At 45.6% G+C, this 25,846-nt stretch overlaps 1 protein-coding gene and 1 long non-coding RNA gene across 2 annotated transcripts in view; both read right to left on the bottom strand.

Moving 5' to 3' along the window:
- Positions 1–487: 487 nt before the first annotated feature.
- LOC116876168 lies at positions 488–1,551 on the bottom strand. Its single transcript, XR_004384354.1, has 3 exons — positions 1,358–1,551; positions 641–677; positions 488–510 (listed from the first exon to the last, which is right to left on the bottom strand). It is a non-coding gene; the product is annotated as an uncharacterized LOC116876168 (long non-coding RNA).
- Positions 1,552–16,320: 14,769 nt separating this feature from the next.
- BCL2 (BCL2 apoptosis regulator) overlaps positions 16,321–25,846 on the bottom strand; it is a 162,781-nt gene continuing 153,255 nt past the window's right edge. The window contains exon 3 of the mRNA XM_032872275.1: positions 16,321–16,578. Coding sequence (XP_032728166.1) covers positions 16,444–16,578 — 135 coding nt within the window. The 3' untranslated portion in view covers positions 16,321–16,443. The remainder of the gene's footprint in view (positions 16,579–25,846) is intronic.

Genomic DNA, 25,846 nt, shown 5'->3' with positions numbered 1-25,846 from the left:
GGCAGAGGGGGGCTGGAGAGGTAACACCAGGAGCAGAAACGAAACTCTCAGGAGGGGCAGCGCCTGGTTCCACTCAAAGGAGACTCTGCCCCACCTTGAATTTCTGGAGCAAAATAAGGGTTCCTGTTGTGGCACTTCTCATAACTTTTGATATGCCCGTGTGACTGATATGCCAATGTGACTCTATAAGAGGGGAATGTAACATGTGGTATTTCTCCAACCTATTGACAGCGAGACTCCATTTCTACAAAGTGCCTCCTGGAGCTGGTGTTCCCCAGCACACTCTTTGGGAAACACTATAGTGGCCAACCATGGGAAACGTGAGTAATCCGCTAACTTGGAAATGTGGATGCAGAGCTGAGGCTCTCATTTCACGAACCTGTGCAGTTTACCTGTTTGTTTTGCGTTCCTAATCTTGCTTTGTCCTCTTCTAGAAGCCAGGATCACTTCCTCCAAGTCTGATGCTGAGGGGAGCCTTTGGACAATGCGTTCGCTGGCCCCGTGTCTGGCCTGCAGGCAGAAGTGGGCTCCCCTGGACAATGACCATCCTCGAGCCTTCCTGAGGACAGGAATGACCTTGCCCTGCTCAGCCCTCTGCAGCCTGGGAGGCCCACCCCCTGGCCTCCATCCTCCACCATACCTGGGGAGAGCCGCGCTCTGTCAGAATAACATTCGGCCTGGGGGAAAGACAACCAACAGGGACCTTAGAACAGCGTGGCGGTTACAGCAAGATCATAGCAAAAATAATAATGTGACTTATTTGCTCTAGAAGAGAATTCAGAACAGGAAGGATCTTGGACGCCGTCCAGGTGGTGTTAGTTACAAAGGAAGCGAAAGAACCACTTGAGAAGGTCTCCCTGGTGAAGCAGTTTGTAGCCCTTGGGGACTGGAGGTGGTGAAATGGGGAATATTTAGGGAGAGGACCTGTCTGTTGACATAGCTACCGGCTTGCACAGCGCCCCGAGGCGTGTCCCCACTGGAGACGGGAGGATCAGCTCCAGGGACGAATCAGCCACTTGGGAGTCTAGAGACCTGGACATCTAACCCCAGCCCAGCCACCGATGGGCTAGCTGACCCCAGGGCAAAACACTGTGTGGTTTCCTCATTCCGAAAGAAAAAGAGAGAGGGAGAGAGAGAGAGAGATAAAATCTGATCTACCTCTCAGAGGTTTGGGTGGTTTCTGTTTTGCTTTTTGTGAAGAGCAACTAATAAAATGATACCAAACCCCTCTGAAAATAAATACAGGCTCTATGTGTTTCTAGCAATAATAGCAAGTATTCTCGTTGGGATCGTGTCTCAATTTACCATGATAAAATCGCTGGTAAATATCTAAAAAGTTACTCCTTTGTGCACATACCTTCTCCATAGCAAATGGCTTTCTGTTTGGGGAAAGTGAAAGGACACTCCAAGTCATTCATGTGGGGGTTTATGTATTTCTCTCCCCAGCTGAATAGAACTCTCTCCAGGTTTCCAATTTGGTCATATTTCAGAAATGGTTGAACTTCAGATTCTGAACTTTCGCTCAGAGTGCGGAGTTAGAAAAAATAATGAGATTAGCAGATAAGTAAACAAACATTTTAATTGAGACTCAAGGCTGCAGAAGTACTCTGGGCAGTATGGAATTACATGTTTCCATATTCTTTGTTGGTCTGCGCGAAACCAAAACCCAGAAGGTTATATTAAACATAATCGCCTAGCTCCACGGGGCCCTGCAAAGGGTCATTTTGCATTTCATGTGGTCATTTAAAGGCCAGCGATTGTACCAAACACAATGGCACGAATGAGTGTGTCCCTTGCTTCTGTTTCTTTCAGGGAGTAAATGAGCTCTGGGGGAGGGTAGAAAAGTACCACATTTCAGATCCCACCCCCACCCCAAAAAAGGGGGATGACCTTGATGGACCTCATTGATCCCTTAGGAGAGGTGGATTTGAGCTCAGCATGGACTGAGGTCTTCATGAAGGTTTTAGGTTGTGAGAACCTAGACTCTGGCCCTCAGGAGTGCTTCTAAGTTCAAAACTTCACTGCATTTGATTTATTTTGGGGGTGTGTATTTAATACATTTTTCATAGACTCCCATCTTAAAAGCTTTCTGATTGATTGGCGGCAGGGAGCCAGCTCTCTTACCTAACTAGACAAAGTTCTCACTTTCTCTCCAAAAACCCAAGACATTCAGGAAAGGCCCAAGGAATCCTAGAAGACATTGTGCTGTTCTTTCTCCTCAGATGCCATGCCGCTAGTGGGTTGGATCTGAAAGTGTCACCCAGTCCCTCTTTCCTTTGAATTTGAAGCGGTCTTGCTGATCACAAGGCAGGCACGGGCTTTCCTGGGTCCTACACTCTTCCCTTCCTCCACCAGCTACCATTGTCTGAGAGCATGCTCGTAGCAGAGGAGTGGGTCTCCGTAGTCGGAGCAGGCTAACTGTAGATCCAAGGCCTAGAGTATCAGCTTCGACTTCCCTTTTAATTTTCCTTACAGCTGCCCTGTCCTATACAGAGCCACTTGCCACATGGGACAACTTAAGTTTAAATAAAATTAAATTAAAGATTGAGTTCTTCTGCCACACTAGCCATGCTAGCCATGTCTCAAATGTTCACGGTGGCGACTAGATCAGGAGGCATTCATATAGAACATTTCCATCATTGTAAAAAGTTCTGTTGAACTGCACTGTCTAGGAGTGTACCCAGCCAAGACCTTCACTTTTGTTGAATTTTAAGAAAATAATATCCATAAAGGTAAATAACATTTCCAAGGATCTCTGGGGACGTATTATGAAAACATTTCTTGGCTGTCTTGGAATCCTGTGGGATGTCCTTTATCTTAAACTTTATTTTTGAAAGAAATTTTCTATATTGAATGTATATTTGATTTTTGCAAGGGAAATAATCTAACATAACAATGGTCTTGAAATATAAAAACACTGATTCTTTTGGGGGATGCCCGACATGGTATAGTCCATGATGTTTAAATTATTCATCAATTTCTAGTGACCTGTGAATTTCAAAAGAGAGAGCAAGACTGGAATAATTTTCGGAGAAACATGGCTATATTTATTCCTTACCCTGGATTGTGTTGATAATAATTGTTATGCTCCTAAAGACACTTGGGAAACTGTAATCAGTCACATGAGAAGGCCACCAGGTGAGCTGAGCCCTGGAGTCACAGGACCTAGAATTATATCATTGTTCGGACTCAGGCTGGGAGGACAGTGGTACAGGCTTACGGCACATGTCTCCACAAAAACACTTAGGCACTGAGCGACAATAAATGTCTCCCTCACTCGACCGCATCCACAATTTATACAGTACTTCATGCAAGAAATCACGGGGGGCCAGAATTCACCGTGGGTGGGAAGGCTTAGGCCTTGCTCAGCTGCAGAAAACAAATACAAAGAGTCATAGAGCATTAAAGACAGGGAATTCAGGACTCAGGGACTCTTGAAAAAGTTCCCCCAAAGGAGAGGACCAGAAACTTCCTGTGTGAGCCAGCTTTTCCACTAGGCTTCCCCGTATATACTTGGCCCAAGTGGAGATCAAAGGGAATTCTGGGCAATAGTTTTAAGTTATTAATTAAGTGAAATTGATCTGCAATTATTCTAAGAGTCAAGTGAACCATGGCATAGAGAGAAGATAAAAGAATCTGGGCTCACCATGGTCTTTATTAATTTCCTCTTTACAATGAAAACCTCTCCTTTCATTCTTCCGAGCCCTCGTCCATCCATGTGCAGTAAAGAAATACAAAACAAAGCAGCAGAGCCTCAATCTTTGCACAGTGGCATGAAGACCACATGGGGCATGGAGTATCCATCCAATACTACAGGTCTGGCAAGTAAGGACCAGAACCCAGAAGGTCTGAGAATGAGCGTAGGCAACAGCGGTATTCTGCTATCTTTTGTCATTCTGCCCTGTTTGGCTGAGCACGGGCTTCCTGAGTTTTCTTTAGTCCAGAGGAAGGGTTAAGGAGGGACAGAAGGTCAGGCCTTTGTGGCAGTGCCAAGAGTACCTTCCTCTTTCCCAGGCGACTGCGACTGCCCTCCCCCCAACTTGCATGGACTCAGGCTGGAGATGGGCCGTGCTGGTTCCCAGAACAGGTCACAGCGCCCTGACTAGCCAATTATTGGCGAAAGCAGATATCCTTCCTGACCCCTGACCTATCATCAAGAGGAAACAGAGAGGAGAAGGCATTATCCCTGTGTGCTCCCGCGTGCTCCGATGACAGCACCACGGAAGAACCTCAAGGGGGTCAGAGTGGAAGTGAGGTGGTGCTCGGAGGACGAACAGGAAGCAAGAGGAACCGAAAGCAGAGCCAGCTGCTGGGCTGTGGCTGTGGCAACAGAGGCCGAGCTTTCAAGAGGGGCCCCTGCAGCCGCCAGACCTTGTCCCCACAGACGATGGTCTTCCCGGACCTAGAGCTTCCAGGCCAAGAGGTGCAGTTGGCCAGAAAGCTGACTGTGCTGGCTGGTGTCGATGGCACCAACAGGCCTGGGCACATGCAGGGGAGAAGGTCATGGTCTGCACATGTGACAATGTGCTGAGTTCGGCCCCTAGGTCATTGCCGGTGAACTCAGAAAGGGAAGTCTGATGTAGGTGGAAAACACAAACCTCAGCTCTGCTACCATGAGCTGTGAGGCTTCGTCAAGATGAATTAACCTCTCTGATCTCAGTTTCTCTACTGAGGAAAGCTGAACAATGCCCCCCCCCAACCAAAGTTGTGCTTGTCCTAATTGCCGGAACCTGTGACCCTATCACCTTACACAGTAGAGTGGGCTTTGCCGATGTCATTTAGTTCATGACCTTGAGATGGAGAGGCTTTCCCGGATGTCCAGGTGGGCTCGGTGTCACATAGGGTTCTGTGAGAGGGACTGAGGAGTGCCAAGGCGAGGGAGAGGTGCTGACGGAAGCGGAGGCTGGAACGATATGAGGGAGGGGCCATGAGCTCAGGGACACAGGTGCCTCTAGAAGCTGGGAAAGGCAAGGAAACAGAGTCTCCCCCAGAGCCTTCCAGAAGGAGTGCGGCTCTGATGACACCTTGATTTTGCCCAGTGGGACCTATAACATTCAACATGAAGGGAACCTACCTCATAGGATGTCTGGGACAGGTGAAATGATGCAGTGTATCTAAAGGACTTAGCAAAAAAGTCTCTGCCCTGTAAATGTTGGGTGGCTTTCTCATGAGTTGGTTTTTGTTTGTTTGTTTGTTTGTTTTAAGATTGTATTATTCATTTGACAGAGAGAGACACAGCAAGAGAGAGAGCACAAGCAGGGGAGTGGGGCAGGGAGACACAGACTCCCCACTAAGCAGGAAGCCAGAGGCGGGGCTCTATCCCGGGACCCAGCGATCATGACCTGAGCCGAAGGCAGACCCTTGACTGAGCCACACAGGCACCCACCAAGTCTGTCTTAAACCCCACCCACTACACTGTCCTGAAGACAACTTGGGGCAGTTGGAATTAGGCATAGCTCCTCCAAAGAAACCATGGCAAAGCATTTTAGAATTGATGAACCCAAGGAGATACTTCTAAGTCCTTTACCTCAGGAAACTCTGGAACCCCAGAGTCCCCTCTGGGTAAGCTGTCACACAGACATCTGACTGAAGTCCTGCATTCCAGCCCTGCACAGCCATGCCTTCGCTGGTGTGGGTGGGACCACAAGTGCACTGGAGGCCCTTTTTCCATGAGGTGGCAGGGAAGACTGGAAAACGTCACCATGCTGTGCAGCTGTGACGTGGGTAAGGACTCAGAGCATGTCATTAACGAATGGCTAGGCTGCCGTCAGGGTGTTGCATGACTCCAGTGACCTCATCTGATCATTTCCTGATCACTCGTGTTGATCCCCTTATAGGTTTCTGCCATCTTCCCTGGCTTCGTTTTGCATCAAGAAACTGAATATCTAGATGGACAATGGCCAGACCACATAGAAACATTGAACTCTGACCTCCAATCTACAGCAACCAGCCCAGGAAACCAGCTCAAACAATAATCAGGCCAGGAAGTTGGCCTGTTCTCTATAAATCACACTGTAGGATGTCAGACTTCTATCTCTAGTAACAATCCAGGAAAGGATAACCTCCGAAACAATGGGTCCCAGATGACCAGGACCTGCTTAATAACCATCAGCCTCCCTTATCGATGTCCCCATCTCCAACTTAGGACTAGCCAGAGAAAGCTGCATATGCTTCCCAAGTGATCACATAGGATGCTGACTTCTAGTTGGCCCTCCTATGGCTTCCCCGAGCCAACAGCCTCCAATAGGGGCGTACCCAAAGCCTTCCCTTCTTTCACTGTAAAGCTTTCCCTCTGTCTGCCGTTGAGTCTCTGCCAAATGCAAGCGATGGTGGCTGACTTCCTTGCTATATATAGCAGGCTCTGAATAAATAGCCTTTGCTTGTTCTCATTTGGTTGGTCTCTGTCTCCACATGTCATACGACTGGCAAGTGTGGATTTGGGGGTGAGAACATGCTCTATGCTCCTGGACAAGGGCAAACTGGTCACATGTGGATGGCTCAGCATGACAACTGTGGCCTCGTGAGGCCCGAGACCCCTCTCAGTTTCTATCTTTGTAGACTATACATGGCTTCCCCTGGAGCAGGACGGGGGTGTGATGAAATAGTGACTAAGTTCTGTTGGAACCTGAATTAGTTATGGTACCATTGGGTGGAACAAAAAAAGAAGTAATTAGTGAAGGCAAAAGGAACACTTGGGAGAGAACAATTTAGGAAGGAAGACAACATATTCCCCTAGTCCCCTGCACACAGCTCTCATTTTAAAGAAAACAATGAGAAGGTAGGTTTTAAGTGGTGTCATAGGGAATGTTAGAAGCTAATGTTACTAATCTAAAAGCTATCAGGGCAAGGAAATATCCAGGTGGTTATGGGATAGAGATATTGCAGGAAGTCTCTATAGACATCTCAAATTGTTGGTCTTTGAAAACAAGGTCCATGTGCAATGTTCTCTGCAGTGTCATTGTCAAGATTATTACTAAGCTTATAGCTGGGCATGATCAAGATGAATTCTCATGATGTGTACTTGGCTCCTAGGACCACAGTTGATTATTATCCTGGGGGTCATTTATCATCCTGTGTGTGTGTGTGTGTGTGTGTATGTGTGTGTAAATAAAAATGAAAAGTCAGGGTTTGGTAATGATTAAAAAAATTGTTGACATTGTGGTTAATTACAAGAATTTGCTTCTTTGATTCAGTTTCTTACAATTTTTTTTTTCAGTTTCTTAATTTAAATGGCTACCCTGTCTTTGTAGCTATCGTGGGTTTAGTGTTTTCTGTGGTTGCACAGCTTTTAATGGTTTGGAATAATAAATAGTTATTTTCCACTTCACATGCCATCATGACCCCTCGCATCGCCATTTTGATCTTCCTCCCCCACTGCCCTTAGGAGGCTGGTAGGACACAGTAGAACAAAGGATACATCCTGTTTAACAGAGGAAAAACTTAAGACTCAAAGAAGCATAATGCTTTAACCAAGCTTATGTTTTTAGTAAGCCAGAATTCGGGGCCCAGACACCAAGCATTCGAAGTCTGCCAATAGAGCTTGAAACACTTCCATCGAATACAGTACAATCTAGTTTGCTTTCAACTGACAGCAAATGTTTCAAAACCAAGAACTCTTTTAGGTAAGTCTGGATTTCAGAGACTGCATATAAAAAAAGAATGGAAATGACCTCAATAGTTTTTGTATGGATTAGAGGTTGACATGATATATTGCATTAAAAAGAATACATTATTAAAATTAATTTCGTATATTATTTTACTTTTGAATGTCACTACTAGAAAATGAAAAATCACATCTGTGGCTGGCATTTGATTCCTACTGAACAGCACTGGTCCAGAAGTTTCCTCTTTGGATAAGACATCACTTGGTAGGTGAGGGTAAGTGGGGCCAGGAGTCCAGCTGTGAGTAAGACAGGACAGAGACTTGCAGCAAAGGGCCAAAGGACAGCTGGTCCACCGTGCCCTTGGGAACAGGGCCCTTCTTATGCAAGACATTAAAGAAGCAGCAAGAGTTCCATGTGACAATTTCAAAGGAAACATTTTCATTTCTGCAACCTAGTTCTTTCCTAAACTCCGCCCAAGGCAAAATGGATTATTGCTTCCTGGAAATGGAACCAGGGGACTTGAAAGTGTTTCATATTAAAAACAGAAAAGCCGAAGAAAAAGAAAAATAATTACATTTCTAAAAGCTTTTAGAACAAATGCTTGCTTGTGAGAAATAAATTTCCTATAAATATTTTATTCCTCTTCTTTCTTTTGCTCGCCAGCTGAGGAGTTCCACATGGATATAGGAGGTGATGTTCCCCTTGGGAGGGAAGATCAAAGCCAGTCTGGGTCTACTTTCCACTGAGTTTGACGTAGTCTTTGCCTGCCTGCCTGAGATGAAATGGTCCCAAAACTTTGGAAAAACACAGAAGGAATGCAGAGAAAAATCCATAGCTACAAAAGCATGGAAGCCAGTTGTTTCTGAGAAAGATTCAAGGCTTGGTTAGCAAGAGAGAAATGCTTATAGTCTGTGGGAACCTGCCTCTAACAACCCATTCTGAAAGACAACATGTAGTCCTGTAAACAGCAAGTCACTCCTGACTGATGCTAAAGTTACGCCCAGAAAACAATGAGCCTATTAAATGGGACTTGATAAATTAAAAAAAAAAAAAAAAAAAGCAAATAGGCAAAACACGAGAATGAGAATGAGGTTCCCGGAGGTTGAAGACTGGATCTTAATCATTCCTAAAGCCTAGAGCCTGGCCCCACACCTGTGCTTGGAGTGGAGCGCCCCAAATATTTGTTGGATGCCTGGATCCATTAATCAACCAGTCCAGGGGCACCTGGGTGGCTCAGTGGGTTAAGGCCTCTGCCTTCAGCTCAGGTCATGATCTCAGGGTCCTGGGATCAAGCCCTGCATCGGGCTCTCTGCTTAGTGGGGAGCCTGCTTCCCCCTCTCTCTCTGCAGCCTCTCTGCCTACTTGCAATCTCTGTCAAATAAACAAATAAAATCTTAAAAAAAAAAAAAATCAACCGGTCCTAAGAGCACTGAATGGGAATGATGTGCCACGGTGCTTAGCATGGAAAACTGGGAAAGGATAATGCCACTGACAGTAAAGGAGAAGCTAGGGAAAGACCTCATCTTGGGACCAGATTGTACATTAGATTTGGTCGGTGTGTTGAGGGGATGGTAAATATCCAGTTGCCCGTGGACACCAGGGGGTTGAAAAGAGATTCAAGGCTATTTTGATAATCAGCAGCATCATGTCAACTCCTAGCTAAGGAACTATGATCGTATTTGGTATAATCTTACTAAAGAGATGTCATGATACATGGGGCGTGTCCATGCAGGACATATTTATCTATCTACACATAGATGTATTTTGCTGACTTGGCATTCAGGGGCCTGACCTGCAGGAGGGGTAGACTTCTTCTGTGCTACTGCTGGAGACGATCCACCATGGTTTCCCCACGTTTCTACTCATGTTGCAAGCAAGGCACTGATTGCTCTTTCTTCCAGACTTCCCAAGGCTGTCTGTACAGCAAGGACGGACACCATGCCTTCTTCCAGAGCAAAGGCCAGACGTGCTTACTGCTCATTATAAATGATTTGAGTTGCCTAAATTCCTAAACTCTGTTCCTCTCCCATATCCCAGTCCACTATGTGTGCAGATGTCTTCTGGTCCTTTTCACGGAGTCTTGTGGGAATTGGTGCTTGGGGACCAGGCTCAAAAAATGCTGATATTTTGGCTACTGCAAGGGCTGTGAGTAATGATCTGTCCTTTGTCTCTGACTCAGGAACCTCATGTTTTCAACGAGCATCCATTAAATGGTGGCAGGCAGACTTGCTGGCTTTCAAGTAGGGGGAAGGGAATCTCAGGCTTTTCACAGTTTTTGACACCCTCTCTGAGATTCCCACTCTGGGTCCAGGGAGGAACTATAGGAGACTGTAACTATAGAACTGCAGGGGGCTGGGGTTGAAGGCAGCTCAGAGAGTTTTTCTCTAGGGGTAAGAAAAGAGAGAGAAAAAGAACCAGGCCTGATTGCTTTGGGCATGCCCTTCATTCTGGATGTGGGCTCTGATCTTTCAGCAGCAGAAATTAAGGATGGTAGAAGAACATGCAACAAGAACACACAGACAGAGAATTAAGTAGGGTACAGTGGGCAATGAGGCTGCAGGGTTTTTAAATGCAAAACAAACTCTCCCCACCCCAGAAAAGGAATTTTAACATAAATCTGCAACCAAAATAATATATTTAAAATAGATTAGCTTCTTCTATTTTTTACCAGTGCATTTAAATGAGTAAACCAGTTTACTCAAACCATTGAAAAGTAAACCAGTGCCTTTAAATGAGTTTTTTTTGTGACCATAAGGCTTTATTGTTCTTATTTTTTTTCCTGGATGAGTACTGATTGCAATTATTATTATCCATTTACCTACTTCCTTGGTGCTGACAGAAAGATTTGCTTCAATACCAAAGCCCCTGCCGGGTCCTGGAGGGAGGGAGTGTATCTTCTGCTTCTCCCCCCACCCGCTTTCCTCTAGGGAGCTCTCAGTAGTCTGGAGGACATGCTGAGAGGTGTCTTCTGACGAGTTGCTGGTGTGCCACTGAAAGAAGTTCTTTAAAGACAAGTTCGGCCCTCGTACATGTTTAAGTTGACATCTAATTTTTAAAATTTAAATGTAAACAGTTGCAAAGGATTTAATTTCCAATGCATTGTTAATAGTATGTGAAAGAAAACTGTCCCAAAACAGGCTATGGCAGAACATTTTTGCATGATGTAATTTACAACCCTTTCTGTGAAGTCATTATGATTCTTGATAAAATGCTTGAGTAATTTCCAGATAGACTTTATGGGATTAAGAAATCCTGAGAAGTTAGGGTTCCCCACTCTGCTATCTTTAAACATGTTAATCAAACGTTGGCCGTTTTTTGGTTAATGGCACATTTCTTGCTTTAAAGGTCTTTTCCGAGAGAGAACCCCGGATTTGAAGTCCATTAAAAAAAAAAAAGTATTTATTTGAGAGAGAGAGAGAGTGCATGTGCACAAGCAGGGGGTAGGGGCAGAGGGAGAGGGAGAGGGAGAAGCAGACTCCCCACTGAGCAGGGAGCCTGATGCCCGGCTTGATCCCAGGATCCTGGGATCATGACCTGACCCGAAGGCAGACACTTAACTGACTGAGCCACTCAGGCGCCCTTATTACCCAGTTATTAAGATGTACAAATATGTTACAAATTTTGATAATTATTAAATATAAAAAATAATTTTAATGGAAAGACGCCTCTTACTGATATGAATGGGGCTGGATTATTCCCTTCCACTTTCCCCCTGCCAAGATAAATAGAAATTACCTATTACTAGAAGGAGCTAGAGTCACCATTGAGTCTATTCTTGCTTTTTGTTCTTATGGATGTAAGCTGTGAACAGTGTTGTTCACCTAAAAACATGTGGTATAGTGAACAACCTTGTTATCAATAAGATATTGGCTTTATTTTTCTGGAGTTGTCCTCATGAATTGGTACAATATCACTCATACTCCATTGGTTTTCTTCATGCCCAGTGAGATGCATATTTCACAGTTGTCCAAAGTCTGGCCTATGAGCAGAGTCATGAACAGAGTGATTCTTTGGGTAAGGATAAGGGACTTCTATTACTACTTACCTAATTCAGTTTCACACTTTTTTTTTTCCTGTATTCTGCATAATAAGTATTTAGAAACAGATGTCCCTACCAACCAGAAGTTTTCATTAAGTCTCCTGTTGGTTAAAACAAAATTTGTTGTTTAAATGGCCATTAGACATACCCAGACTTAAAATATATACCATTGATGGTAAGTGTTTAAAAGAGAGTTGTGGGCGCCTGGGTGGCTCAGTTGATTAAGCATCTGACTCTTGATTTCGGCTCAGGTCATGATCTCAGGGTCCTTAGATCGAGCCCCTTATTGGGCTCCACGCTGGGTGTTGAGCCTGCATAAGATTCTCTCTCTCTCTCTCCCCCTCTTAAAATAAAATAAAACAGCTTTAAAAGAGAGAGCTAGGGGCACCTGGGTGGCTCAGTGGGTTAAAGCCTCTGCCTTCGGCTCAGGTCATGATCCCAGGATCTTGGGATGGAGCCCCGCATTGGGCTCTCTGCTCAGCAGGGATCCTGCTTCCTCCTCTCTCTCTGCCTGCTTCTCTGCCTACTTGTGATCTCTGTCAAATAAACAAATAAAATATTTTAAAAAAAAAGGAGAGAGCTAGATGTCAGCATTCTGATGTCTCTAGAATCTACACATACTGCAGAGTTTAAAAATATTTCTTAAACATATTAAAATTAATATTAAAGTTAAAATATTAAAAATATTTATTGCAGAAGGTCCTTTGCAGAGGTATCACATAGACCCTTGTAAAGGTTCCGCTTGCTTCCATTTCATACCCTACAAGCCTGGCTATTCTGAAAACCTCCTAATCCAGTCTTGGGAATGTTTTGCTCCTCCGAAAATTCTTCCCTCACATCCCGACAACAAATGTTCTTTGTCCCATAATAATTAAAAAAAAAAAAAATCCCCGAAAGATCTAAATTGAATAACAATAAATACCTGATTGGAACCTTCATAAGCCTGACAATGTAGAATTGTATTTCTTAAAAAGCGTGTAACCACATTTGTCTGCGCTGCAAAAGACACCACAGAATAAGATCAGAATAGAATTTCAACTGACTCCCTAATTTCCTTAGAATGGCTTATATTACAAACCCTTCCTGTTTTTTTCTGATAGAGTAGGTGTCCATTACTAACTATAAGTGATAAGAAAGTATAAAAACAGCCCCTTCCCTAAAAGTACAATTGACATTAGCACTGAAGTTCACATTTATAAATTAGTCATTTTAGCCTAAGTTTAATTGTAGACTACTTATTTACGTTTAATCCTCCTCTTGATGATTATAACTCCTCTTGATTTATAATCGCTTCCCAATTTCCCATAATGGACCAGGTCTGGGTCCTCAGACGAGAAACAATAAACAGTTACTAAAGAAACACAAGTCACATCTGAATGGAAGGTCATACCTGAATATGCAGAGGTTAAGTAGGCTGGGGCAGAGGATGCTGGTGGTGATTTTGTTTTTTGTTTTTGCTTGAACTATAGCAAGGTGCTTCCTTAATTTGAAATGTGACTTTACTTCAAATCTTAAACTGATGAGAATTTTCAGCCACTGCAAAGTCGGAGATGAACTGTGCTCTGGAGCATGTCATTAGTTACTTGACCTGCCGTGACGGCTTGGGAGGGCCGAGGTGGCTCCTGGGTGCTTTGCCCCTTGTGGCTCTTTTTAGAGTCCTTGACCCCAATTTGGAAAATGTACGTGTTCTATTTAATCCTGACCTTGGCCCATATACATACCACGTTGAGAGTAACACAGGTACGAATCCCTTCTCAACACAAAATCGGTAGGAATACTTCTCTGTTGTTTGACCGCAAATTAATGGACACATTGAAAGAAAGGAGGGAAAAAGAGGACTAGTTGAGGCTTTTATATACGTTCATTGCTTCTAACATGTTTTTTAGAACAAGAAAAATGCAACATCGACTACTCTTATTAGAGTGAGTGGAGCCACAATACTGTACAGTTTGGGGGTTCGGCAGCCAGGAACATTTACCATTAAAACCAGAGAACAACAGCCCACGGCAAAAGAAAACCAGCCAGAAATTAGCCCCCATGACCTTTTTTTTTTTATATATATATATACATTTTTAGAATACTCTGCCTTTGAACAATACAAACAATAACAACAAAAGACAAACAGGCTTTATATTAAAAATGTCTGTGTTCTTCATGGTTACTTCTAAAGCAGCTTGGAGGATTTTGCCACTTGGAGTGTACTGCAAATTGACTCCACTACCATGATCTTGGAAGGATAGCAGCACAGGATTTGATATTCCCTACTCATCGCTTTTGACAATGTAAACCTTTCACAAAATAGTATTTTGCTTAAAAATTAGAATCATTCAAAGGGTCTGATCATTCTGTTCCCTGAGGCCTGCCAGGGAGGTCTGGCTTCATACCATGGGTTTCCTGCTTTCTCAGAGTGGGGCACAGGCGCCACTGCATTTCAGGAAGAATCTGAAGGACAGCCACTGAAAAGGGCCCTGTGGAAGGAGGGCAGGAATGCTCTAGACGGGTCTCTGTCAAAGCAGACCACATAAAGCAACCCTCTGAAGGTCAAACCGTCATGGCCAGAATTTAATCCCCTGGTCATTTCCCGTCTGGATTTTCAACTGAATGAATCTCATGGGTTTAACCAAACATGTATGTCATCCTAAATAATGTGTTAGATTCTGATTTGCCCAGGGACTAGGAAACCTTCAAGGAACAAGGTCAAAGGGACAACAGATATATCCTTCACAATAAACAATTCTGTTGACGTGGAAATGCACATAACTGGGTTGAAGCGAAGTTCCACAGTGGCCAACGTGCTCCGGGGTTTTCAGCAGCTGAGACCCGGGGCTTCTCTCACCTTTTCAGAAATGCTTTTAAACAACTGAGACAAAAATCTCAAACAGAAAAATGATAATTTTTGCTAACGAAAAGTGTGGAGCCATAACTAAGTACAATTAAAAAAAAATGCTGAGATGCATGTATCTTTTTTAAAGCAGCTTTCAAAATATTAACCACAGCATTAAACATTGAACATAGTACATTCCAAAGTTAATACAGATAAATGGTATATAATGCAATAATGCCACAGGTATTCCATGAACGTCTCAAAGCTGATTCTAAACTTGAAAAAAACATTTTCTAGTTTGTTTGCAAGAGATCTCACTTCATTGCTACTTCTCTAGAGTTTCCACCATTTTTTTTTTTTTTTTTTTTTTAATGCCCCAGGATGTACAGATAATTTCCACATTCCACACCTGGAACTTTTTTTCCCCCCTCCTCTGTCAGGTTTTCCAAACAAAACAAAACAAAACTACAATGACAAGGTAATGTTTTACATCGAAACTCCAGAGACATGGGTCGATGAATCCATGACACCTCATTCCGACACTTCCTTTAGCATTTACGACTTTCCCCAAGGTCACTTAAAGCCTTGCTCTCAACTGTGCCCACAGGCGGGCGGCCGCGCAGCCAACACGCATGCGCCGTGGCCAGCACGCATGCGCCGTGGCCATGCGGCGCCCAGGATGCACTTGTCTCCTTCCGGGTTTCCTGCCAGTGGCGGCGACGCCACCTCCCTCCGCAGGGAAAGGCTCAGTGCCTGTTTCCTTCCCTCCACAGTGATAAATGTCTTAAGAGCCTTGGCTCCCAGGTTCCCCGCTCCACGAGGAAAAGGGCCTAACTAGGGGGCCCGGGGGAACAGGCCCAGGGCCACGACTGTTCTTTCTCGACAGCGGGATTCGGAGCTCTGTCGGCTTCCAGACGTTCGGAGACCGCACTGCTCTGTGTAAAAGCCGACGAGCAGGCCAGCGAGCGCCCAGGCTCCGTTCCAGGACGAGGCCTCCGAGCTGGGGCAAGGCGGGACTGCAGACCGTGGCCTCTTAGGGAAACGCAGGCACTTGTGGCGGCCTGATGCTTCTGGATAAGTCACCAAAACGTTCACTTCCTCGCCTTCTGGAGGATTCTGTTTCCTACACAGACAGAGCCAGTATCTGGGGGAGAGTATCCAAAATGTCTGAATATACACATCAGGGCTTTAAGGTACTGGATGCTATTGGATAAATTGCTAGGATGCTTCTCGGCACAATTGGTAGCTTAAAAAAATACTTTCCTATGGTTTCACGGCATTTTCCCCATCACTGTCCTTCGGTGTGGAAATCTTGGTGGACGCCAAGTCCATCTGAAGTTCCCCAGGTTTTTTTTTGTTGTTGTTGTTTTTGTTTTTTCTTCCAACCGGGTATGTACCATGTGAGCCAAATGCTAAGTGTCTGTTCTTCAGGCCAGGGAAGAATGGACTTCCCATCGAGCGCCTTCCCTCCCTTCATATCGCAGCCCCCAGGGCAGACAAAAAAAAAAAAAAAAAAAGTCAAGGAAAATGAACACCTTCTTCCTAACCTCCAGCAGCCAGACACCCGGCTTCTGGAACTGTCAAGTCGTCTGTCAGTCAGTTCGTTTGCTCTTCAGATGGTGAGTCAGTCCAGCCAACAACATGGAAAACAAATCCGTGTTTATAGGCACAGGAGATCCAGGTGGAGCTGCACAGGTGGGGCTTGCCAATTAGTGGCAGGGTTTCCAAAGACAGGAGGTTCGATGGGACGGTCTTAAATAAATAAATCTTTTTTTTTTCTTGATAATGTAAAAAATAAACGGTATTTCCCTTTGGCAGTAAATAGCTGATTCGACACTGAGCCTGAAAGCAGTTTTTGTTTTGTGTTGTGTTTTAAGAGACCACAGCTTCGTTTCATGGTACGGCACTGGCAATGCATATATTTCTACTGCTTTAGTGAACCTTTTGCATATTTGTTTGTGGCAGGCCTACTGACTTCACTTGTGGCCCAGGTAGGCACCCAGGGTGATGCAAGCTCCCACCAGGGCCAGACTGAGCAGGGCCTTCAGGGACAGCCAGGAGAAGTCAAACAGAGGCTGCACGCTGGGGCCGTACAGCTCCACAAAGGCATCCTGCAGGGGGAGAGAGGGGGAGATAAAGAGAATTAGAGAGAGAGAGAGAGCACGGGATGCCGGCCTATGGGGAGGGTAGCATCCAGCCCCAGGAGCCGAGCGCCTTCCGCAGGGCATGAGGAAAAGTGAAATGCTCTTCTGGGGCAGTGATTCGGACCCACTTTTCAAACTCTCATTCAAGAAGTATTCATCGAAATCCCGTTGATGAGCCAGGTACCACAGAGACACAGAAGTGAGGGAAGCTGACTGAAAGTTCCTACTTCGCCAGGCTTTTATCTGGTTGCGGGCCATAGACGGCAAACAAAATAAATGTATCAGAGAGTATGCGAGAGAGTGCTAGGTGCTAAGGAGAAAAATAAAACAACAAATGCGGTTAGAAAATACTGGAGGCTAGCAATTTTAGCTAGCATGGCCATCCCTAAAAATAGTAAGAAACAGTAGGTACAAGTATGCTCCTTTATGGAACACTTGCTATAGGCCAGGCACTTGTAATAAATGCCTCAAATTATTATTTTATTTATTCTTCATACCAATATTATGGAGTCATTTTATTTGCTTCTCTTGTGTAGAGGAAAATAAAACCTGTGTGGAAAAAACAGAGGTTAAGGGATTTGTCTAATCAGCGGCGGCACCGGGATTCAAACCCAGATCCAAACCAGTGCTCTTGAGTCGCTCAGGCCCCCCCACAGCTCATGGCACCTCTGTGAGAGTGCTTGGTCTGTCCAGGACGCTGGCACAGTGCACACAAGCAGGGTGGCCTCCCCTGGTGGCATGCCTGGACTCTGAAGTCAACAATGGGGTTCTCCTGGGTAAAAAAGCTGTCTCAGGGTTTTCTCTGGCAGTGGCCAGGCTGGATGACCACAACCTTGCATTTAACTCAAGTTGTGAACTTTGCAAAGCATGTGGTCACTTATGGTCAGTTAGGTGTCACTGAACACACACGGACCCGAGGAAGGAAGATGGCTCCTCTCATCCTTTCTTATTGCTGCCTTGAAGTCAGGTCTGTAGGGCTACGATGGGAATCATGGCCAAGTTATCTGGATTGTTTCAGATTGGATTGAATGCTCATTTCTTAGATTTGTTGGGGGACATTTGTTGGATCCAATGAGTAGTTGGACAACTCTCTAAGTATATCTGCATATATAAACCAGTAATTAAAATTCTTTTTGCTTAGTATGATTTATTCAGGCATGAAGAGAACAAGACATACTTCCAGTTACTACTAACAACGTGGCATCAGAGCACACGAGACAGTAACACACCCACACCTGTAGCGTTGCTGTGTGGAGGTAGTTCTGATAATGGTCAGGGTTTTTGTCTGTTTAAGGCAAGTGCTGCAGGAGGGAGCAGGGATCAGCTTTGTCTCTCTGGAGCTGTTCCTGGTTTTGGCACATGGAGGCACTTAATAAGTATCAATCCAATTGACACTTAATGTTTTCTGAAGTCAGTCATTGGTTTGAATTCTGTCTTTGGCCTAATACTTCACCAGATGTTTCTTCTGCCTGTTTGAAATGATTCCTTCTATATGTAACCTCTGGGAATCTTGGAAGTGGTCTTGAAGGTGAGCGTTTAGGGCATAATTGGGGTAACTTCTCATGTTATTAAATATAGATCCACACAGTCATTTTCATGACTGTCTACTATTCCATGTCATATATTCTGTCCTTGGTTTAACTGAATCTTTATCTTTTTGGAACTTTCACGGTCATAAATAATATTATGATACATTTTTTACATGAATTCCTTTCCATTTGCTAAGTTTGCTTTTTGGGGACAAATTCCTAGAAATGAACCCAAATGATCAGTCATCAAAACTGCTGTTCCCGATGGTCACAAAATGTTTGTGATGAGATATTCTCACTCTCTCACTGGTTGCCCTTGACCAAGGACACCCTGTACAAAAGGCAGACAAGGGTTTAGGGCAGTGGTTCTCACTGGGGGGTCATCTTGGCCCTAGGGGACATTTGACAATGTCTGGAAACATTTTTGGTAGGGGTGTTTGGCGTCTAATGGGTAGTTGGCCAGAGACGCCGTTCAATATCCCACAATGCACAGGATAGTCCCCAGCCAAAGTGCCAACAGACTTGAGGCTGAGAAACCATGTGAAGAAAGGTGTAGGAGAAACTCTGATCACAGACCACAGAAACCCTACTCGTCCATCTCGTGTGTCAACGGCTTTGGTCAGATTAACGCAAGATGACTTAGTTAGCCCAGATAAGCACTGCTCCCCAGGAAGTGGGTGCCCTGGGCTTACAGACGCACTACGTTAACTTTTGCCAGGAGAGGGCGCAAGGGGTTTCTTCTTTTTTAATCCATTGTTGACATTTTCTAAATTTGAGCCTTAGGAACGCAAGGCAATACACATAAATGAGGTATGTGTGTAGTGCTCTCAGCACAAAGCTGAGGTAACAATCCTGATTGCTAGTCAAGGAACATGCCTTCCCTATATATAATCAGGGACAAATGGGGCAGGAATGGGTCAGGACAGATTTACGAGCAAGAAAAACTCTGCTTCTTGTAAAGTGCGTCCCAGGATCCCACAGACACGGCTGCAAACAGCTCACAGCCCACCCTTCCAGGCTGCTCTCTCGCTGGAACCTCCTACAGCAGCTGATGCCCGGAATCCTTCAGGACCCAGGCCTTGTGCTGTAGACAGCGTGGCTCAGCGCTGAGAAGGTTGATGGTTGTGTTCTGCCTTCCTTTAATTACCAGTGGGATTTTCTTTGGCAGAACAGGAAAGAGACTAAGCCCCTTGCCATCTGAACTTTCTGGCCATGGAGCCATTCTGAGAAAGTGGGGGAAGCAGGGACAAACTAGGGCTGGCATTTTCTCCCTGTTCACCTGGGACATGACATAGATACCAGGGGGCACAAGACATGCCTCTCCAAAGGTCCCTACCTCTCTGTGGCTGAGCGATTTCCTCTCCCAACCATCCCCTCACGTAAATAACTGTGCTCCTAATGGACCCGATGGGCCATTTCTGGTGTGCATTAGAAAGAAAAAAACATCATTTCTGGAGTGAGATGAGCTAAAGTAGCATCTCCTGACTCAAAGAATGAATACAGAGTTGCTGACGCAGCCCTAGGGGTCAGGGGATGGCTCTCAACTTGGGGAAGGAGGTCTGGGTGAAATCCCAGTTTTGACATTTTATTGCTTCTCACCTTGAATGAATTATCCAACCCCGAGCCTTATTTATTTCATCCACAAAATTGGCTGCAATAAAGATTAACATAGGTGACTCAGAGGCCCCTCGTAAACGTGGCCTCGAATGTGAACTAGTGGACGTATTAACTTTTTCGCTGGTCTGCCCTCTTGCAAACCTGCTCCATCCCTCCTTCACCTGGCCTGCCCTCCAGAGGGTTTGCTGAGTCCTCTCTTTCACAGGAGCAATTTACTAGCTCCCCGCGGCCCCAGCCCCGAAAGGAGTCTGCTTTTGAAGATGCCTGGTCATTGCTATAGAAGTTATGAGTTAAAATGTACAAATATACATGTGACATGTTCTGGTCAAAGACGGGAGGTGGTAACGCACTGCCCATCTCTACTTCCTCAGAAATCACAAAGCCAGGTGGTAGGGCTGACGGGCATCATTTGACCCCCCCCCCCCCACCCCAAGACTGAATCTGGCCCCCCAGCTTTGCCCATCCATGACGGTGAAGTGCAAAGCAGGCGCTGTCGTTTCAGGACTGGGGGTCCTAAAAGCTACTTTTACGGAGCGTCTTCTTGCTTTTTCAAACATCCTGATTAGGGCGATTTCCGAAGTCTGTTTGAACAGTCTGTCATTATTTGTTTAAGTCTGAAAGCTGTTTTAAATAAACACATGCTCATTTTATGTATTAAAAGCAACAAAGAGGGAAAAAGAAAACCTGAGCCATCATCATGTGATTCGGATAAAATCCCAGTCTGTGCACTTGGAGGGCACCACAACCTAGGCTCATGTCTGCATGGGCAGGAGCGCTGCCTGAGTCCCGGAAATGGGTGGCAGGTTCCCAGGTGACCGGACTTTCTCCTTTAGCTGACCACCCCCGCCACCACTTCCCCATGGAGGAGGTGGGCTGGGCCCCAGCTCTGGGTGCTCCTTCACAGATGGCTTCTCCATGGACTTCAAATTCAGAGGCCACAGATGGTCTGAGTCTGAGTCCCACCAAGAGCTGGCCCACCAGGGCAGATGGCTGGACTCCCCGACCCCAGACCCTTGCTACAGAGTTGGAAGTAAGCCAGGGAGGTGTGGACAGGAGCAGATCATACTCAAGACTCCCAAGTAGGGAGGACAGCAAAAGTGTCCTCAGCCTTCCTCAACTTTGCTCATGGGACCTCTCCCACCTGATTCTCTCTCTCTCTCTCTCTTAAAAACACACACACACGGATACCTCTCCCTTGAGGCAGCTGCTCTCCAAAATTTTCCTTTTCCCTCCAGAACCCTTCAAGAAGTTTCACTTAAACCTGATTCCAAATAAAATGAGATTAAACACCAAATGGGTCAGATTGGCAAAAACTGAAAAGAATACCGAGTTTCGCCGAAAAGGATGCGGTGGGAATTAGGGGTGGGAGGCCCAGATATTCTAACACAATTGGTGGACTCCCAGGTAAAGATAAATTGTATTTGCATTTGGCAAGACATATCAGAAGCTTTAAAAATATTATCCTTTTGTTAGGAATTCCACTCCTAGTTATTTAGCAGGAAAAAATAATAAAATGCACAGGTTGGTTATAGGAGATAAAACCCAAAGAGGACTGAAATGTCTGAAAATATGATTGGTTAGGTAAACTCATGGCACTTTGATACAGTGGAATGGCATTCAGCCAATAAAAATTGTACCCTATATTTACTGGCCAGGAAAGACGTTCCTAACATAGTTTTGAGTGCAACAGGTAACAGCTAAACCAATGTCAGCCAGGTCAGGCCCCTGACTCGTGGTGGTTCAAAGATCTCCTTCAACACTGGGAAAAATAAATATGGCCCTGTTGGATATAAACAAACTAGAAATTCAGCTACATTCCACAATCTCTGAGCTGACTGTGGATATGGATGTTAAACAGTCATGGGAGATCCCAAGGGGAAAACCAGTCTGCCCTCACTAAGCATACAATCCAGTGAGAGATGATGTCTCTGAGGGACATTTGAATTAAATGAAACCAATGCATGCTGCCATTATGTATCCTGCACAGAGCAGAAGATCCTGTCAGCAGTAAGAGGAAAGTAAAAAGAAAATCAGATAGTGCCAACAGGAAATCGAACACCACTATAGAATGTCTTTGATATTTTCTATTTTTCATGGCTTTATAATGTTGTCTCCATGGGTGACCTTCTTCTTGACAACCTCAAGGTTAGGGAAGGAAAAGAAAAAGAAGAAGGTGAACCCTAATAATGGCAAAAGCTTTAGCTGGAAGGAACCTCTAAGTAAATCCAGACCTGCACCGATATAACAATGTCCAGTAAAGACATCAGCCCTTTTTGTAGTAGTTTGAGACAAATGAAACCTAGACATGCACAGTGAATTTAGCTTCCAGTATGCACTGATTAGCAGACTCGAGGTGGAGGAGGAGAGTAGAAACTGGGTTTGTCTCCTATGCTTAATAGGTCAGAACACTGGCCAGCAGTTGGTTCTTCTACCTCCCTGGGCACCTCCCCCTGCCTCCCTCAGCTTGCTTCCTCCCATCCTCACCTTCCTCTGCCTCCAGCCCTGACCCCATTCCACAGCAGCCTCATCTGGCCTTCCAAGGGTTGCTGAAGTAGTCACCCAACCATGCAGCCCAGCACTGCTCTAAATTCATGGTCTCTAGACTCAGTGAGTTCTGGAAGCATTCCTTTTCTCTACCCTGGGTCAGATCTTTTCTCTGCTCCCTTCCATGACCATTCTAAATAGCTACCATTTTCCTCCATGTTGTCACCTGAGGTTAGCCCCTTCTTCTCTGAGAAAATCGGGGCCACTGGGCCAGAATCACCACAGCTTCCTGTCCTGGCACACCCACTGATTACAACACTATCTCTCCTTCTCTGCTCCTTTCCACCTTGCATCCTTATTCCACTGTTTCCCATTGCTTCTAGAACCTTCTTCCATCTATTGTTCATGCTCTCAACTACAATTTCAACCCCATTGTTTCTTCTGTCTCTTTTTTCTTGGCATATAAACATTCATATTTCCTCAAAATGTCCAGGCTGATGCTGTTGCACTTTAACTATTTTCTCTCTCCTGGTCCTCCTGGACAAGCTACTAAACCCACCCTCACTTGCTGTCTTCTCACCCACATTTTAATTCACTCAGCCCAGCTGCTTCCCCCATTGTACCTCTGAAAACACCCTCCAGGGACCATCAACACCATCCTCATGGCTAAATTCACTAGAGGAGTCTCAGGTTGCATCTCCTGAATGCTTTGGCACCTGGACGCAGAACCCACCGAAAATCTTTGCATCCTGAAGAATGTCTTCTCTGCCTCCTTCATGGGCACCTTCTCCTCTGCCTGCCCTGATAGATACTCAGTGCTCCCTGGGCTTCTGTCGGGACCATCTCTCTTTGACCAGTATCCTTCCCTCTCATGGTCTTACATATACCGTTCCTCTGATGATGACTCTGAAACCTTCATAACCAGCCCCACCTGCTCCTCTGACTGCTAGATTCCATTCCAGTTGCTTTCTATGATGTCGCACTGGAAGACAAGGCGGCCTAGCCTGTCCCCAACTGGAATTATCACCGTCCCCTCAAGCAAGCCTGCCTCTTTTCCTACCTTCCCCATGCCCGTGCTGTCAAGTAAACCCACACTCTCAGACTCCCCTAGAGGCTTTCCTCTTCCTCACCCCCTCCCCCATTCATTGGTAAAGCCCACAGTCTGAGGCTGGGTTCTCCCAGAGCCAGACCCCAAGATGAAGATTTGAGTGTAAGCAGTTTATCTGGGAGACGATCCCAGGAAACTATCAGGGGAGTGGGGAAGAAGCCATGAAGTTATCTTATCAAGCAGGTCACTGCTGTTGGCACCTGAAGCTTATTCCTGCTGGGAGAACTGGGGGCCTGCAGATCAAGTACCTTTTGTCATCCCACTGGTAGGCTGGGGAGCTGGGGTATTTATACACCATCACTGGCTGAGGACTGTTCCTATGGAGGCATTAATGCCCCAGCACTTTTGTCCAGGTGTGTACATAGACAAGTGGGTCCTAGAGGCTGTAGAAAGCCCTCAGGGAAAGAGAGGCAGATGCTGTATCTTGTCGCTAGAGGCCAAGCCAGTGAGGACCAAAGGGAATCAGACAGGGCAATATAAGTGCCACCGATGTGACCACCTACATATTGCTCCATCCCCATTACCTTCTCTCCCCAGGACTGCGGCTATCACTTCCCACCTCATCTCTTGGCCCCCCGTCTGGCACCCTGACCTTCCATCTCCTCTCCATTTTGCAGCCAGAGTGCTGTATTCAGAATCACCTCTGTCTCTTCCATGTGTAAGTCTCAAATCCTTAACAAGGCACCTGCGACTCAATATTCTGACCCCAACCTAGCTTTTCTGCTCAGCCTCGGTCACTTGTAAACGAACTTTGGTTCATTCAAGGATTCAGTGCAATTATTTTCTCTAAGCCCCTAGGTTGAGCTAGGTAATCTTCAGCTATTCCTTGTTCGCTGTATAATCTGAAGATGATCTGTTTACAAGTCTATCTTCTCCTGATCAACTCTTAGCACCTGGAGGTGCAGGAAATACATCTTATCCTTGGATCCCCGGAGCCAGTGTCTGTCACATATTAGGCACTCAGCAAATGTTTCTGGAACTGAAATAATGGGTTCCTTTCATTATACAGCAAGTTTTTCCAAACATATCTTAATAGATGATCTTTTTTAAAGGAGGGTATTCAAAGGATAAGTACACAATGGGCTAAAACAAAATTTAGTTTTTTTGGGGGGGCATCCGTCTCTGGTATCTTTCTATGAGGGGCTGATGTTCAGCCAGATGGGAAGTCAGCATTGGATCTGACTTGTCAGTGTCGGTTCCATACCGGTTATTCAATATTTTGAATATTATCCCTACCTGTGTGCCTTGAGTCTCCAAGAGAGGGATAAGATGTACATTTTTCAAACTCCTTTGACCATTTATTCTTGTCAGGGAGCTTCCTGCTGTGTTATGAAGACACACTTTGGAAATGCTGCCTGGAGGTAACAAAGCAATAATCCTGGATGCTGGCAAGAGAGGCAACGTTGGTGTGACATAAAGACCACCCCCCCCCCATGGTAACAAGCTGGCATTCCACGAAGGGGTGTGGGTCTCATTCCAGATACTGTCTTTATGACGGCCCCCTTGTGCACACAGCCTAGGCAAGAGTGAAGATGCTGGGAGAAAGAAAGGACGCAAAGGTGAGAGGGAGGGAGGGAGGCACGCTCAGCAGAGATGAGAGCTCTCCCTGAAGCCCGAGAAGACAGCGATTCTCTGGACAACAACTTGGGCTGAGATCAAAAGGGGAAGCAAGCTGCCTGGGGTTCTGTGAGTCGTGGCCAGCAGAGCACACGCGAGGAAGTGAGGACTTTTTCTACCTGAATACAGCAGCTGGTGAGGAAGTGACTCCATTTCCCCCTTATCGTGGGCTCGGCAGGATTTCCTCTGCAGCCACTTTGTGCTGAATGAGTCTTGAGGGTTCCGTGTACATGTCAGAGTTGCTTTGGCAGTTGCCAGCTTCATCCCCTGCGGCTCTTCCTCCCTTGCCTCCCCCCTTTACTCCCAAAATACTGATTCCGGGTTTGGGGGAAAAGGAAAGGGGAAAAAAAAAAAAAAAAAAAACAACAACGGCCAGGGAGCACATAACTGAAGGACACACAGCTGTCTGGCGAAGAGAAACCCAACGTGAGAGCCACAGTGACTCCTTCTACCAGACTTGCAGACCTGCCCCCCCATCCAAAGCCATCTGCAGTGATCAGGGCTTCACCCTGGGGAGACCCTGAGTCCGGGAGGACGGGCTTGCTGCATCCTGGGCCAAGGACATAAAATGAAACCTAAGCTATGCGTCATCTGAATGTAACTAGAAACTTGCTAGAGAAATGGCAGGAGATGAAAAACACAAACAAAACACAAAACAAAACTTGCCCGCCTCCCCAAGTTGGTCCAGGGATGGTTGGGTATATTTTGTGATGCAAACTGAGTGGAGGATGCAAATCAGGCTGGGGCCCCCGTGCAGGAGCCAGGGAGGGCAGAAAATGAGAAGCCCAAAGGTTTCTGAGCTGGGCACAGTATGAAAATACTTTCAAGGGGGTCTGTTCTGGGGATCCTGAGGCCATGGAGCTAGGTTCCAGGCCAGGTC

This window comes from Lontra canadensis, unplaced genomic scaffold (genome assembly GCF_010015895.1).
Source record: "Lontra canadensis isolate GAN:19392208 unplaced genomic scaffold, GSC_riverotter_1.0 scaffold44, whole genome shotgun sequence".
NCBI classification, from domain to species: Eukaryota; Metazoa; Chordata; class Mammalia; order Carnivora; family Mustelidae; genus Lontra; species Lontra canadensis.
Note: the sequence above shows the minus strand (reverse complement) of the source record. Positions and strands in the feature narration are given on the sequence as shown.